This window comes from Eleutherodactylus coqui, chromosome 5 (assembly GCF_035609145.1).
Source record: "Eleutherodactylus coqui strain aEleCoq1 chromosome 5, aEleCoq1.hap1, whole genome shotgun sequence".
Classification (NCBI taxonomy): Eukaryota; Metazoa; Chordata; class Amphibia; order Anura; family Eleutherodactylidae; genus Eleutherodactylus; species Eleutherodactylus coqui.
The window spans coordinates 183,781,871-183,799,740 of NC_089841.1; the positions used below are offsets into that span (position 1 = coordinate 183,781,871).

The 17,870-nt window shown below is 41.1% G+C and overlaps 1 protein-coding gene across 1 annotated transcript; it reads left to right on the plus strand.

Annotated features, from left to right (window-relative positions):
• Nucleotides 1-590: 590 nt before the first annotated feature.
• On the plus strand, nt 591-16,379 carry CRYBA4 (crystallin beta A4). Its single transcript, XM_066601973.1, has 5 exons — nt 591-637; nt 4,208-4,326; nt 7,250-7,391; nt 13,237-13,379; nt 16,178-16,379. The coding sequence occupies exons 1-5, from the start codon at nt 599-601 to the stop codon at nt 16,323-16,325; spliced, it is 591 nt and encodes a 196-aa protein (XP_066458070.1). The 5' UTR covers nt 591-598; the 3' UTR covers nt 16,326-16,379.
• The last annotated feature ends 1,491 nt before the right edge of the window (nt 16,380-17,870 follow it).

Genomic DNA, 17,870 nt, shown 5'->3' on the forward strand with positions numbered 1-17,870 from the left:
ATCTATCTCATATCTATCTATCTATCTATCTATCTATCTATCTATCTATCTATCTATCTCATATCTAATCTATCTCATATCTAATCTATCTATCTCATATCTATCTATCTATCTATCTATCTCATATCTAATCTATCTCATATCTAATCTATCTATCTCATATCTATGTATCTATCTAGTTAACAAATGTTAATATCTGGTCACTACAAAATTCCTATGTTGAGAATAAATATCCCCTGTCTTATTTACAAGAGACACAAGAAGGCACAGTGATGCCAGATTGATTATTTAATGTAATGGCTGGCATACCAAGTAAGCTCTTAAGCGCAGTCATCCGGGATCCCCTCTGAACACTTTCCAATACAAGCAACATTAACTGAGCACTCTCTGAAGACACCAGGCAAACAAAAGCCTCTTATTCATTTAATTGATTTAGAACCAAGAGAGAACATCATTATTAAAGGGATACAATCAGCGGGCGATATTATATGATTTGTTGTTGTGCCCTGCTATGGACCATTTATTAGATGACGTTGGATTGTAAATATATTAAACCTCTCTAAATGTTGTTCCTTCGTTCCTCCAGGACAGAGCCAGTATGACTCAACACTGTACTAAGTTTGCTGGACATTGGAAGGTAATGATTTTTCTTCTACAGCAAATGTGTTCAAAGCAGGGTGCCCTAACCAGTTTGTATGGGTAAAGGCTGAAGTTATAGGGGTACCCTGTACTGTACTACTGAAATACCTGTCCCTGTATAGGAGGTGAGAGAGGGGTGCAACTAGGGTGGGCAGTGTGTTTTTTTGCAACATGGATTTTGCCCATATGAACAAGGTACGTAAATGTTGCTTTTGGAATTCTAGCATGTTAATTTGATCATCACAGCACTAAATTAGTTAACTAATGTCCAATTTAGACGGGACAAGAGTCGGCAAAACGACTATAGGAGCGCTGACGTCATTGCTAAGGTCATTAGCGTTCAGGCAGAGCATTTATACTGACAGACTTGAATGCTGGATCACTGGCTTCTCACTTAGCAGGGAGCGTTCACACTCAGTGAGAAGCCCGCGATCCAGCGTTGATTTTTCGACTGACTAAAAGTCAGCGATAACGAAAAGTGAACTAATAGTAAACAATTTTTTGCATTTACACTGAACAATTATCAATCATTTTCTATTGTTTGAACAAATTTGAAACAATAATTGTCCCGTGTAAATGGCCCTTAAGACAATGGATTGCATAACTGCTTCCAGCAAGGAATTTAGGCAGATCAAAGACCGTCTTCTTCAGGTCCTATGAAATGCATAGTACACAATGCAGGAATTATAATGGGCTGACTCCAATACCTACAATACATAAAATACTTAGTATAAAAAGATTTTGCATATGACAGGTCCTGAGTGGTTGCATTCACAGGCTGGCAGATCTGCAGACTCCATAATCACTGCCTCTCCTGCCATTACAGCAATGTTTACTAACAATTTGACCAGAAAGTCTCTGAATCCCAATCTTCTACAATCATCCTGGGAAAGTAGAGGGGCGGGCATTCAGATACTGCCTCCATGCTGATTGGACCAGAGCCTGTGCAATGCAGTCTGAGAAGTGAGGGAAAGGAAGTACAAGACAGTGAGTTACTGGCAGAATGCTAGCCTTGCTACACTCCCCCTGGCTGAAAGTAGATTGCAAATAGCAGGGCAGCAAAATAGTGGGGCAGCCCATCTGAAAATCAGGACTAAAAAAAGTATAAAAAGGTGAAAACAGCAGCAAATGAGTGGGTAAGGAGAACCTGTTATATTTTAGAAAACTTGTTGAACTTGCACTTTAAGTGTATGTTCACCTTTGAACACCACTTTGCAGTTTATAAATAGTTATAGCTAAGTATATTGTGAAATACATTGCTTTATCTATCTCTTACTGATCTATAGTTACATTCTATATTTATAGACCACTCTCACCCAGAGTAGCATTCATAATTCAGCAGGCTTCTAAGATGAAGACCCAAGACTTAAAGTGGCAATACTCACTAAATAAACTTTAGCTGTATCCACTAATTTCAGCAGAACTGGTCAACTGTCTAATGTTTATAGGGGTGGGCTAACTCTTCTCTGATGGAAGATGTTGGGGGAAGAAAGATCAGAAGGATGGAGTTCAGCATTCCTGATCCCTTTGTTATCACAAGAGAGAAACTGCCATCAGTGGTATCTGGCAGCGACTTATTTCCTTCTCCCCACTGAGAACTGTTATAGGGGAAGGAAGGAAATAGCTGTCAACTGAACGAGCATTCGGCCAACAGTTATTTAAGGTGCTCGGCCACCTTACTGTCTGGCACAGAGCTAGCTCTAGAGTTGCCCCATATGGGCACTGTGCTGTAGTATGATATAGAAAACTAACTATAGAAGGATGTAATTTACCAGTCACATTATAGGAGCTCAGCTAAGCTGTGATGGTTGTGTCTATTACTCAGCTGTCATTCAATAGCTGAGAGCTACCTCTGATTGGTCCCTGCGCTCAGCCAATCAGAGGCAGCACTCACTCACCCATTCATGAATTCATGAATGGGTGAGTGAGAGCTGCCTCTAAATTGGTGAGGGCTGTGACCAATCAGAGGCAGCCCATTCAGCAGGCGGGGATTTTAAATCCCCGCCTGCTGAATACTACAGAGAGCAGTTCAGGAGAACTGTCAGCGGACGCGGCTGAACTCCGGCTGCAGGAAAAAGGTGAGTATACTTTTTTTTTTATTTTTACACATTTTCAGGATGGTTTTCAGGGAACGGCTTATATTTTAAGCCCTTCCCTGAAAATTCATCCAGTGCTTGCCGGCAGCCCATTGCTTTCAATGGAGCCGGCTGTATTGCCGGCTCCATTGACCTTAATGGGAGCACATTGTTCTTCTCTGCCACAGCTGTGGCACAGCTGTGGCAGAGGAGAACGATCTTAGTATATGTTCTCAATGGGGTTGGCACTGCTGCCGCCGGCCCCATTGAGCGCATATATAGAACACAACGATTCGCAGAACGCAGATAGGCGCGTTCTGCGAATCGTTGTGTCCTATAATTTATCACACATCTGCATAAAAAACAGACATGTGACCGATCCCATTGGGATGCATTGGGTCTATAGATCTGCAGATCCCAAGCGCGTCTGCAGATCGGACCAAAAAACCGCTCATGTGACCAAGGCCTTAAGGTGCGTTTAGACTGAACAATTATCATTCACAAAATCTTCAAATGAGCGAAATTGAACGATAATCTGTTTAAATGAAGCCAACGACTGAATGATAAAGAAGAGTCATGAGGTTCTCGCTTGCCTTTCAGTTTCAGCCGGCATAAAAATCAGCGCCGGCTCGTTCACTTGTCGGGCAGTTTAAACACTGACTGCTCGGAATGTGAAAAATTGAAGAAAAGTGAGCGAGAACTGCGCTATTCTCAACAAGAATCATGCCACCTAAATGGGCTGTACAAACGCGGATGAGATGGGGATGACGCCACCAGCTCATTCGCTCGGGCCAACGAGAATTGTCCTGTGTAAATTACTTGAGTAGCAACCAGACTTGTAATTGCTGGAATTATACATGCTTTGAATGGGAATCAGTGGAAGATAAATCATACAGTGTAGTTACAAAGTATCTTCTGAGCATAAATTGTACAATGACTAAATACACTTTAGGTGCTAAACAACTAAATATGTCATAAATATATATTTCCAGCAGACGTGTCTATTAGAGTAAGACTGTCCTGCATGTACTTTTGAAATGATCACAAAATTTCATAAACATGGTAAGTGGGTCAACAAGCATTATCCATAATTCATACTCACCAGGTTTGTGATAAGTAGCCAGCTGTAAAGCATCATTTTATGTGCACATCTATTCCCGGAGGTTGGTGTTAGATTTATACCTCTAAAACTATAATGTTCTGCTCAATATATGCCCTGCAATCCCTAGAAAAGAGCTGATAGTGCAAATGACCCTCCAGATGTATGAAGACATGAGGCATAATTGGACATGGATACTGTACGGTAATGAATTGTGTCATTGGCTGAACAGATATGTTTTCTCTGCTGCCATTTAGAGAATCTACGGGGAAATCTTCCATTCCTTCCTCAATGTAATTTATCATACCATATTAATACTTGTGTCCATGTCCTTGCTTTATCAAGGGCTTGCTTTCAAGTATTTTATCAAGTCCTTGTTTTACTTTGCTTTCAGATTATTGTCTGGGATGAAGAATGTTTCCAGGGTCGTAGACATGAGTTCACATCTGAGTGTTACAATGTCATGGAATATGGATTTGAAACTGTCCGCTCATTCAAAATAGAGAGTGGGGCGTAAGTATCAACAAGGATGGGGGACACAGTCCGGACCTCAGCCATTGCAGCACTCATGTTTCACTAAATGGTGAAGCCCAACATGTTATGACTGAGGAGCCGCCATGTTCCCATCTTTATAGTCAAGTATTACATTAGTCAATTCCCAATAACTACAAAGTAGTTCAAATGTTCAGCAGAGCCAAAAGCAAATCTATACAGAATGAGTAGAGGCATTGTCTCTTTGGAGTAACTGATATGTACTAGCTAATACATTTGAGGGTCTAGAACTGAAAAGTGAATAACAGGGATTTATCTTTGAGTGTGTAACAGACATATCAGATGGAAAGACCGGTGAGACGACGGGACATCCAGCCATTCTTTGGGCTATGTTACACAGTAATCAGAAATCAAAAACTTATTAAGGGACTAATGACTTCATTAGTAGATCTGGAACCTCTAAATAAGCTCTGCATAGAAAACTCAAACTTATGAGATTTACTGACCTGCTCTGAAGAGTATTTAGATCCTGCATCCCCTTCCTCCTGAGAACTGATAATCTCCTAGATCTTGGACCCCTCAGATGCTCTCTCTTGAAATATCTCTTGAGGCGTAATTTAAGGATTCGGGGCTGCAATGCAAAATCTGTAACAGGGCCCCCCAACTATAATGCTTTATTCATACTACTAGTCCTTCCTTATATGAAGAAGATAGGCCTTATGGGCAACCGCATCCCCCGCATCCTCTATAGTTACACCCCTGCTTTTTGGCATAATAGGAGATAACTGAAATCTTCTTTAAGATATAGGGTCATGCAGCCTCCTTGAACTGCAGGACAAGTAATGTTGGGCGAATGCATTTGTACATACAGATTCCTATGGGACAGAAATCTAAGTATGTGTCCTCATGAAATTGTACTGTACTAGAGACCTTATGTATCTCTATGGCACCTCTCTTAAGACAGCAGGTGTATGATCCCCAAAAACTGTAAGAACAGAGAAATGCAGTAACTACATCGGTTTGTGCGGATGATGTCACAGTTGTTAGGCATGTTTGATTCTTGTAATATCTTTGTGACATTAAAGTGGTAGTCCAGTTACTGGACAACCTTCTTCGATAGCCAAAACATCATTAAAATAACAAACAGAGCTGTGCTTACCCGTCCTCTGCCCTAGGGATCTAGCGCTACAGCCCCACTGTCCTCTGGGTGTTTGTTGTGGAAGATGCTGCCACAGTAAATCATCTGACTGCTGCATCGCCACTGTTCTGAACTCCTGGCAACATGTCACCCAGAATATGAGCGCTGATGCCAGGAGACCGGGCAGTGATGTTGCAGCCTCTGATTGGTTGCATCGGTTACCTGACTTCCAGTGACACTATCTGAGACAACAAACACCGGGGCCACGTCGGGACTGCAGCACTGGATCGTGGCAGTGGAGGAGGTAAATGTCCAGCTAGTTTAGTTTTTTTTAACGCAGTTACAGCTATCTGGAGAATATTGTTGGGTAACTGGACAACCCCTTTAAACTTATACGACAATGACTGCATTATACAGAATATGGAAGTCAGGGCTAAAAATACTTTCCCATGTAACCTGTAAATAAGAGGCTAATAAAAGTCAAGAATTGCTTTTATCTACTATAATAGTAACATCTTCATTTTTCATGTTTTGTCTGACATTGATAAATGTAGCGAAGCCAATCAGTACATATACAATAGTTTGGAAGACTTTTTCCGTTGTGTTCTTTACAGTCTTTTAAAAAGCAAATATTTTATGTAATACATTCTTGAAGCAAAACTTGTCAAATATTCCTTTCAGGGCAGAGATTCTGCCATTTCTCATATTATGCAAGAATCTCATTCTTCCTTGGGATTCGACCTGATGACCTATCCAAGGTCTGCTTCCTCAAAGGGCTCGTAGCAAGATTTTAATTTATTACCTATCCACATGATAGGGAATAACTTGCAGATCAGTGGGGGTCTCACCAATGAGAACCCTGTCAATCTCATGTTCCCTTGTCCCCTTTCCTCCTAACTGCTGGGTTACTGCACCCCACAAAGTGAGGAGGAGACTGAATGGAGCGCTGGTTGCGCAAGCATGTTGGAACTCCATTTACTTTCAATGAAACTGCCGAGATACCCAAGCAGCAAGCGTTCAGATATTTTCGTCAGCCCTACTGAAATTAATGGAGCACCGACAGTGCATGCTCGGCCATATCTTCATTCAGTCTGACTATCTGCAGAGGAAGAAATGACCCCTGCGATGACAAGCAGAGGGGAGCACAGATCCCTCCTTTTGAGATCGGCAGGGATTTCAGTGGTGAGACCCCCACCAATCAGCAAATTATCCCCTATCCTCTGGATAAGGGACTACTTGAGATCTTGGTAGCACCCCTTTAAAGTATTATAGATAAACTATTTAGTATGAGTGTCTCTGTGGCAGCTACAAGGGAAATATAGTGGCATGGAAATGTTATGGCATGGCAGTTATTCAGATGAATGGCTCCATGTAATACACCCGAGTCCACCAGAACTGGAGCCACTGCTTTTTAGAGTTTCTCCATACAAGTGCCTAAAAGGAAATCCTCTTGAGTGTAAGATCCAACTTTAGGATAAGACATGCAGATTGTGATCCCCCCCCCCCCCCCTTGGTTTAATCGTTTCTGGACATCTCTAAGAATTCTGCAAAAATGATCTATCTTATGGCTGATGCACTTTAACTGCCCCATTAACATTGCTGTGAAGGTTCCATATAAAAAGCTATAAATGCATATACCGTGTGCTATTTTATGTTTTCATGGATTTGATTTGGAGACCGGCAAAATATAAAACTAAGAGTAGTGATAAAATGAGGTGTTTGCTGGATGACACGTCCTTGCTATTGGCATTCAATTTTCCTTAAACTTGCAGTAAAACTGAAGTGTTTGTGTTTCTATTCCTCTAGCTGGGTTGGGTACGAGCACTTAGGATTCCAAGGTCAGCAGTTTGTACTGGAGAGGGGAGAGTATCCCCGTTGGGAGGCCTGGAGTGGCAGCAATGCTTACCACGTTGAGAGAATGACCTCCTTCCGACCAATTGCCTGTGCTGTAAGTATATATTACATAGCGGTCCGCAGGGAGTGTGAGATAATTGTTTCCACTTACAAGATTATGTTTGGGCGCCCAATTATAATGGGCTATGAATAGCATTACTGATCAAAGTATTGGGCTTAACCCTGAAGAGTCTAGGATTTGTTTGCTTTGTTATTACAAGTACAGTATTAACACAGTCAGATAATAGTTTACACTATCTTGATTTGGTGGCACTGTGATTATCTGATGTATCAGTCACATATTGCGTATTGTCATTGTGAGTCACATGTGCGATTTTCCCACTCGCAATGCCAAAAGTCCATTGATTTGGCCACTCATACCTGCCTTTTTTTTTACCGTGTATTACTCATGCAAAAAAAATTGCAGCATGTTTTGTCTTGGTACATATTATACACGCCAAGATAATGCATGAAGATTGGCACGCAGCAAGCACGTATATTATTTTATACTTTCTGTGTGCCCGTGCACGAGGGATTTGCACGCCAGCACATGCGGTCGTGTGAGCCCAGCCTAACAGTGCTATATGTATATTTATGGAGTATATACAGTTACGTTTTATATATATATATATATATATATATATATATATATGCGTGTGTGTATACCCCGTTTCCCTGAAAATAAGACCTACTCCAAAAATAAGTCCTAGCTTAATTTTCAGGGAGCCCTACCCTACAAATAAGCCCTAGTTACACTACTTAAAAAAAAAGAATTCCTTACCTAGCAGGTTTAGTCCAGGTCCCCCTGCTGCTCACTACAGGTTCGGTGTGGTTTAGCGCGGATCCCGCAGTCCTCAGCGGCTCTCAACCAATTTATAAATCCCGCCTCTACAACACGATGGCTGTTGATTGGTTCTTCCACTGCTGCTCAGCCAATAATCAATACAGCATTAGATAAACCAATCACAGCCATCGCATTGGTTTATCCAGCGCTGCATAGATTGGTTCTTTGACTGCTGCTCAGCCAATCACAGCCATCGCTTCCCGGAGGCAGGATTTATGAATCCCGTAACCAGGAAGTGATGTTGTATGAGTGGCCGAGGACTGCAGAAAGTGCGTTGCAGCAGGAGGGACGTGGAGTGCAGCAGGAGGGACGTGGACCAAGCCTGCTAGGTAAATAAAATAAGACCTCCCCCGAAAATAAGACCTAGTGTAACTGTACATACTCCATAAATTAAAGTGCATTGGAAAGCAGGAGTGCATTATTGTCAATTTCCCATAAAAATAAAGAATAAGTGACAGCTATTGTGCCAACCAGTCCTAGAAATGGGCAATGCAATAGCAATAGTCAGAAAACATTCAGAAGAACTAATACTGCAAAATTAGGATTACTCTACTGTATTAACACGGAATATAATGTCTGTACATTCTGCGAGATGTATTTTAAACAGGATTTCTGCTAAAAATGTAGAACTGCTCATATATTATTCTCTATTGACTGCAGTGACTATTCTGGCAGAAGTGACAAAAGGAAGAGCAGCCATATAAGATTTCACTTCTGAATTGGCTTCTGAGAAACTAATGATAAGGCTCGTTTTTGCCTTCTGCCGGAGGTGTACATCTGAGACATTCCCAACATATATCTCCAGCAGAAGGCTGTGACATTACGCCACTAATAGGCGCGCAATGGCTTATGTTGCCTAGAGGACGGCTTAGTACAAATGTACACCACAGAGCAGACACTGCTTATCTGCATGCCCCTATGTGATATAGTATAGTCTGACGAGAGAAAACAGAGTGTGTTTCTGCGTATTTGCCCAGTGCGGCCACACGGTCTGTATTGCCTGCAGCGAGAAATCCGCAACAAATCCACAGCAAAATCTGTAGGGCTGAAAATTTGTCGCATGTGAAGTTATGCTGCCATTTTTTCAAAGGATTGATTGTCTTGTTTCTCTTGGGCAATTCATGCGTGTGAGAAAAGATAAGAGCCGCCCTATCTTTCTGAGCAAGCTGCCATAGAAGTCTATGGCAAGTTAAAATAACAAGGAAGAGGGTGTGACTCTGCGGACCACGTTGGCCCTCTTATTAGGCGATAAATAGCCATTGCATTCCATGGCAAGGGCGCATGCAAACTGGCAATGTGAGTGTAAAATGTATAGTACTTCCGGTATGTGCTCACACGCGCGCTACAGTCTGATTATTGCCATCTCCAAACCTTGGTCATGCGCAAATACACTCCGGTGCAGCAAGCATATTTGCGCATATGTTCATCTGTCAAAGCCCTAAGGATGAGAATTCTTGAAATCTCAACCACTTGGCTCAGACTGTAATAAACTATATTCTCTACATGCAAATTTGCAGTGGAAAATCTGCAGTGTCTAAACTGTGTAAATACACCCTACAGGGACTGTCATTGGGCATATGCCGGTAAATGGGGTCATAAGGATGTGATCGGCATATATACCTGGAGCTTTACAGCCGAACCCAGCTCACAAAGTGTGAACATAGTACTTGACCACTTTCAGATGTGCGTATTTCAACTCCGTATTTGGTCCATGTTCTGCAGACCGCAATATGGAGGTAATGGAAATCTATGTAGCTATTCAGCATGATCTGTTTTAGGCCCCCTTCATACGGGCGTATCTGCGCAATACGTAGAGAATAGAACCCATTCATTCAATGCATGTATTTTTCCTGCACATTTCGGTTGCATAAAAAGAACTTGCAAAGTTGTTTTTGTGGAAGTTTTCTGAACGAAGGCCAGAAGTGCATAAAAAAGGACGAAAAAGGACAAAGCAAAGACTGATAGTTCTCTTTCCTGCTTCCACTGCAGTTGGATTCCAGTTTTTTTTTAAAATACAACAGGTTTGGAATTGGTTCCTGTAGACTGCGGCTCTGTTCTCTCCCTGCGCCACGTCCCATAGATGGGCTACATGTGCCCTTGTTAACAACATATATCACCATTTACATTGAGCATGTGCATTGAGCTAATCCAGCAGCTCGGTTTGTGTTGCAGGTAGTGACAGCATCTAATGAACACCATGATGCATTTTACCACCTTTGCAAAATATTCCTAGGACCAAAATGTTAACGTGTGTTTACTGCAGTGCGTAATAAACCTTAACCCTTTCCATCCACTGACTGACCTCTGAAGACATTATGATTTGAGGCTGTACAGCTCCAATGTTGGAAGACATCCGTCAGGGTTCTCTTACTGTATATTACCAGCCTCTCTGCTGTCGGAGCCTATTCAACATGTCATCTCATGCAGTACTGGCTTTAGCCAGCATATAGCGCTGTTGTATAACGGCAGAAAAAGGGTAAGCCCCATAGGAAAGCCAGGATAGAAATTGGATTGGAAAGGGTTAATCCAGCGAGCTCCCAGCACCATCAGAAAAGGTTTCTTACATTGTGACACACCAGGGAAGATTGCTGGATCTAATCGAGGAAAGCAAACTGCCACTTCGTGTATCAAGTACATAGCACTCATTGAGCGCTATGTAGGCTTAAAAAGAGGAAACGGGTTAGAAACCGCTTCTGGCTCCTCCTTGGGTCCCCAGCTGTCTCTTTCAGTCAAGCATTCGACCCACCCTTGCTAGATTGCAGAAGCAGGAGTTTTAACCAATTAATGATGCGCCCTTTTTTCTTCCATTTTCATTTTTTCCTCCCCCCTTTTAAAAAAATCGGAACTCCTTTATTTATCCACCAACATAGCTGTATGAGGGCTTGTTTTTTTTCAATGGTACTATTTAATGTACCATATAATGAACTGAAAAACTTTAAAAAAAAATTCTAAGTGGAGTAAAATAGAAAAAAAATAACATTCCGCCATCTTTCGGTACATCTTGTTTCTACAGCGCACAAACTACAACAAAAAATGACAGGTTAACTTTATTTTATGGGTCAGTATGATTACTACGATACCAAACTTATATAGTTTTTTTTTTTGCTGTACTACTTTTTTGTATTTTGTTTCAAAGACATTTAATTTTTTACAACTATTTTCTACTGCCATCTTCTGCGTGCAGTAACTTTTTTGTTTTTCCGTCGACAGTTGTGCAAGGGCTCATTTTCTGCGGGACGTTCGGTAGTTTCCATTGGTACCATTTTTAAACACATACTACTTTTTGATCACTCTTTACTGCATTTTTTCTTGGAGACACGATGACTAAAAAAGTGCATTTCTGGCGCCCTTTTTTTTATGGCGACGTTTATCATGTAAGGTAATTAATATGTGTTATTTTCATAGATCAGACTTTTACGGATGTGGCGATGCCAAATATGTATTTCTGCTTTATGATTTAAATTTTTTTACTATAAACATGGCAAAAGGCGGGTGATTTAAACTTTTATTACTTCTTTTTTACATTTAGTAAAACTTTATTGATCTTGTTTTTACTTATTTTCTTTTTGTCCCCCGATGGAACAACAACTTGCGATAGTTTGATCGCTCCTGCAGTATGATGTAATTTCATAGTATTACATCTTCTGCAATCGGGCAGACAGTCTATAAAGCCACCCCATGGGGACGGCTTGATAGGAATTCTGCCAGCACAGCCCTGGGGCTTTGCAGAAGGCCCCGGCTGCCATGACACCCGCACGGCTTCCTGGGATTTAAATGCCGCTGTCAGAGTTCCCAAGCAAGAACAAAAAGGACCATTCACTTCTATTTGAAAAAAGACACCTTTTTGACAAGCCTTTATATTTGTTTCCATTTTATTTGTAGTATAGAATGAAGCCTCATGTCCAAATGTGTTTATTTACCCCGTATTACGTGTGCGATGCACGGCCGCATGATTCACGGTGAAAGGAGTCAATGAAAGTTAATGCAGCATGCTCTATTTTTCTGCATACCACGCAGCGTGAGCCCTATACTTTTGAATACATTGAGTATCTGTACTCCAAAAAAAAGGAAAACAAACAGAAACCTGGTAAAATCAGCATGAAAGATGTGCCCAATTCACAATAGAAGTGAATGGATCCTTTTGTTTGCTTTTGGGGATTCCGTCACAGCGCTGTTTCCAGTGCCTCTCACTAGCAAAGCCAGACTCCTACGCTGTATGTACATGGATTCTGGCTTTGCTTTTAATTCCCAGTCATTGTTACAAGGCTTGTATAAAGAGTCTAACTTTGGCTTGAAGGAATGCTGCCTTCTAATAGGTGGCATTGTGGAGGTATTATTCCGTCTCCCTTGTTTCCAGCAACTGTCACAGAACTCAGCCAGCTGGTGTAGTTGCGGCTCCCAGGATAGGGGTAGTGATGGCGGTGCACTGAGCCGCAGGACACTAAACAATTACTAAGCCATAGGCGGAAGAACTTTGATGGCGATGATCTTCTCTCTGTAGTGACAGCTATAGGCTGAGGTTTCCAGGGCCTACCGGAGGAACTGGGACGGTCTTCCTACTGGTAGCCTTGTCTTCTCTCCTTTTCAGAATGGCGCCAACAACCCCAAAATCTGGCATTGAGCCCAGATGTAAATACTTGGCGTGAGGAGGGCCGTGCTGACACCCCTTGTGACGACCACCACATGACCCACTATATCTTCTAGCATTACACATCCTAGTGTGTGTTATGAATACAGGACACTAGGTGGCAATATAACATTATTAACAAAACCTTAAAGTTTCATGATATATCGATCTAGACAAAACATAAGAAAAATTACATGCAAGGCGTGTCCCCTCCTTATTAGCATATATTAGGGTAGGTATGTAAACACTGGAGTGACTGATGTTATAGGCACATCCTAATTATCATCTGTCAAGTGTCCCACAGTATAAAATCTACTGCTGAAATAAATTTTAAGGACAGAATAATTTTTAAAAATATATTGCCATCACACCAATCAAGATAAACCTAAAAAAAGAATACGGGATAATGGCTATTTATTCTTTTTACAGAATCACCGTGACTGTAAGATGTCCATCTTTGAGAGGGAAAACTTCCTTGGAAGGAAAGGAGAGCTGAGTGATGATTATCCATCTCTCCAGGCCATGGGCTGGTGTAACAATGAAGTTGGCTCTTTCCGTGTTCAGTCTGGCGCGTAAGTCTGTCTATCTATCTATCTATCTATCTATCTATCTATCTATCTATCTATCTATCTATCTATCTCATATCTATCTATCTATCTATCTATCTATCTATCTATCTATCTATCTATCTATCTATCTCATATCTATCTATCTATCTATCTATCTCATATCTATCTATCTATCTCATATCTATCTATCTATCTCATATCTATCTATCCCATATCTATCTATCTATCTATCTATCTATCTATCTATCTATCTATCTCCTATCTATCTCCTATCTATCCATCTCATATCTATCTATCTCATATCTATCTATCTATCTATCTATCTCATATCTATCTATCTATCTCATATCTATCTATCTATCTCATATCTATCTATCTCATATCTATCTATCTATCTCATATCTATCTATCTATCTCATATCTATCTATCTATCTATCTATCTCATATCTATCTATCTCATATCTATCTATCTCATATCTATCTATATATCTATCTATCTCATATCTATCTATCTCATATCTATCTATCTATATATCTATCTATCTCCTATCTATCTCTTATCTCTCTCATATCCATCTATCTATCTATCTCTCTCCTATCTATCTATCTATCTATCTATCTATCTATCTATCTATCTATCTATCTATCTATCTATCTCCTATCTATCTATCTATCTATCTATCTATCTATCTATCTATCTATCTATCTATCTCCTATCTATCTATCTATCTATCTATCTATCTATCTATCTATCTATCTATCTATCTATCTATCTATCTATCTCATATCTATTCCCTATCACATATTTAATATACTTTAAACAGTTGTAGGTGTCCAGGCTCTCTTGCACTTGTGCCTAGGGATATAACAAGTAACCATGAGACCCCATAGCAAAACCTGTAAGAGCAGGCAACTCCAGTATCACCCCATCAGCATTAGGCCTGTTTCATGCGGGCGACAAATTTGCGCGATTTTCTCGCAATGCGACAGTGCTACAAATCACATGTATGCAAAGCCCATGCTTTCCAATGGGTTCTTTCACATTAGCCATGTTTTATAACATGCAACATTGTGAGACAACAAAATCGCAGGCTGCTATAGATGACCAGGACTTGCAATGCTTTGAAGCCCATGTTTCCCTATGGAGCCTTCCTCTCTGTTGCATCACATCGCACGAAAACACGTTTTTCTTGCAGCGCGATGCAACTTTTACAGTAGGAAATCCTACTGTAAAAGCCCTACAATAAGCCCTAGCTGCATAAAAAACCCCAAATACATCACCTAAGAAGTGCTGTCAGCTCCGCCGCGTCTTCTCCCTGGTCACCGGCACTTGTCTTCAGGCATCTCTTCCTGGTCAGGGATTTGAAAATCCCTGCCTCCAGGTAGCGCTGCGTCTGATTGCCTAAAGACAAGTGCCGGCGACCAGGAAGAAGACGCCACAAAGCTGATAGCATTTCTTAGGTGATGTATTTGTTCTTTTTGCTTTTTTTTCCTGCAGCTAGGGCTTATTTTGGGGGTAGGGCTTATATTTCAAGCCCCCACCCCCCAAAATCCTCGCACGTGGTGCTACAAAGTCATGCGACTTTGTAGTGACACAAAATCCCAATATCACCGTGAGAAAACACACTGATACCGCACGGACCACCGATGCGATATCGCTTTGCCCGTGTGGATGCGCCCTTATGCTCAGAACATGAAGATGTAGTGATTACTTTTCTCTTACTTGGGGTTATTCACACTGCCATTTATTTGCCCATGTGCAGTTCGTGTTTGCAATGGGGTGCATATAGACAGCACATCACTGAACCATTGACTTCAATGGGCCTTTTCAGACATGCAATTTTTTTCATCGAACCGCAGTCCATGTAAAAAAAAAATTGCAGTATGTTCTATTTTCATCCATATCCCAAATAGGAGTAGGACATGTGATGTCCACTGTCCCCATCACTTGGACAACACACGGACATGTGTGCATGTGCTGTTCTATCCAATTTGCACCCAGAAATCTTAAGTGCAACTTGCATACGGAAGTGTGAATAAGCCATTATGCACTAGGATAATACATGCAGTGATGTCACAGTGCAGGAATAATGTACAGTGATGTCATAGGACAGGGATAATGCTCGCAGTGATGTCACAGTAGAGGAATAATGCACAGGGATGTCATAGTACAGGAATAATGTATGGTAATGTCACAGGACAAAAATATTGCGCAATGATGTCACAGTACACAGATAATGCACAGTGATGTCACAGTACACGGATAATGCACAGTATTGTCACAGTACAGGAATATTGTACAGTGATCTCACAGAGCAGAAACATTGTACAGTGATGTCACAGTGCAGGGATAATGTTCAGTGATATCCCAGTACAGATATAATGCTCACAATGATGTCACAGTACAGAAATATTGCACGGTGATGTCACAGTACAGGAATATTGCACAGTGATGTCATAGTATGTAGATAATAGATGCAAATGTCACTTTACAGGGATAATGCTCATAGTGATGTCTCAGTACAGAACTAATCTACTCAGTGACACTACAGGACAGGAATTATGCCAACAGCAAATTCACTATACCCCTTTCCAACATCCAGTGTCAGTGCAGCTTATGGAAATGAGCCCCTTCAGTTGTTGGGTCCTATAGCAGCTACTATGTGTGCGACCCTGGTCATTCAGCCCATGGCAGTGCCAATAGCGGAGTGTTGTCAAATTCAGGTATATACATTGTGCCTCACTTATCTGTAGTTAGCAATTACTGGATGATATACCTTTTATTCTTCTGTGTCACCAGGTGGGTGTGCTACCAGTTTCCTGGTTATCGTGGCTTCCAGTACATCCTGGAATGTGACCGTCACTCAGGAGAGTACAAACACTGGAGGGAGTGGGGAACCCATGCACAAACTTTCCAGATCCAATCCATCCGCAGAATCCAGCAGTAAACACCTTTTACGTGCAACCACATATTTTATCCCAAGACTAACAAATTAAGGTTTAAAGAGAATAAAGATTTTTGTCTATCATTGGACATACACATGGCTTTTCATTGGGGACTTCTTGTATAGTGCAATGATCAAGGAACAATTGTGGGAGCATTCAAAGTAAACAGCACATCTGACGGGGAAGGTTTAATGAAAGGAAGTACTTTGGAAGGAGCATTTGGCTAATAGCAGTGTGCTAATTAGCGCAGCAACAATAATAAAAATAATTTGAATGCCAGCCGTGTTCCTCTTGTGATGGCCTGAAAATGTAATTTGGCTATAGATGAAAATGGCCAACCTGAGTGGAATCAAGCTTCTTGGCACCATGGATGAGAATCCGTATCGCCTCAGTATCTCAGGGGCATTTTAATAAATATGACTACACCAACAAAAGACATCAACATTTCACATAATCATTTCAACATATAGGCAATATGCATAAAAATTAGAATTTAAATGGAGGTTCAACTCAGGCCAAATTTCGCTCAGTGAATAGGGAAGGGGGTAATCCTAGTCAGTTTGAATTCTCGGATTTTTATGGTTGATGGCCGTTATGTCATTTCAAGCTGACAAGAAAAAATGTTATTGTCATGACACTACTGCAGCTGCAATTTGACATTGTTAGTAAGTGAAACACTTCGGTGAAGAGGTACAGCTATGGAGGGGCATAGGTTGCCATTGATAAAGTGGGAGCAATTGCAGGGCCCAGTTGTGTGGTCAGAGTACTAATAAATGACTTGTGACACCTGGGTGTAGAGGGGTGCAAATAGGCTTTGTTTAGGATTGAATGTGCATAACACAACAATACCTGTTTAAGAATATGAAAGAAGTTCATTTTGAGGAAATGGTGTTTTTTCTTTGGCAACTCTTATCTACGGTTCATGTTCAGGGTGAAGTACTACTCAATAACTGCATGTAAAATGAGGTTTACAACACTAGTTCAATTTTTGTGAGTTTGTGTTTTGTGGATTTGTATAAATAGGAAAAGCTTTAATGAATTACTGAAAGAATTTCACATGTCTCATGTGGGAAAGATACTATATATTCTCTATATTAAAAGCGCAGTGTTACCTATTTCATTGTAGAGGGGTGACAACCATATACTAAGGACAATGTCCCAGTGAAGAAAGTGCAAATAAGGGAGATGGAACAATACCTCTGCAGGCTATGCAAATCAAAGTTAGACTCTTTATACAAGTCATGTAACAATGACTGGGAATTGAAAGCCAGGCCAGAATCCATACACAGACAGCTGTTTCGGGGTGCTTGCCCCTCATCCGTATGCAGTAGGTTTGTGGCTTGGCTAGCGAGAGGCCTGTGACATAGGTCAGGAACCCTATCTTTTCTCCTTAGGGAGAGCTCCTAGAAGGTGAGTGAGTGAGGAGATTTTTAAGGCCATTCATGCTCCTCTGGGTAATATGCAAATAAGGGAGTTGAAACAATAACTCTGCAGCACCACCTATTAGAAGGCAGCCTTGTGAAGAAAGTCAAACACCTGAGAAGAGA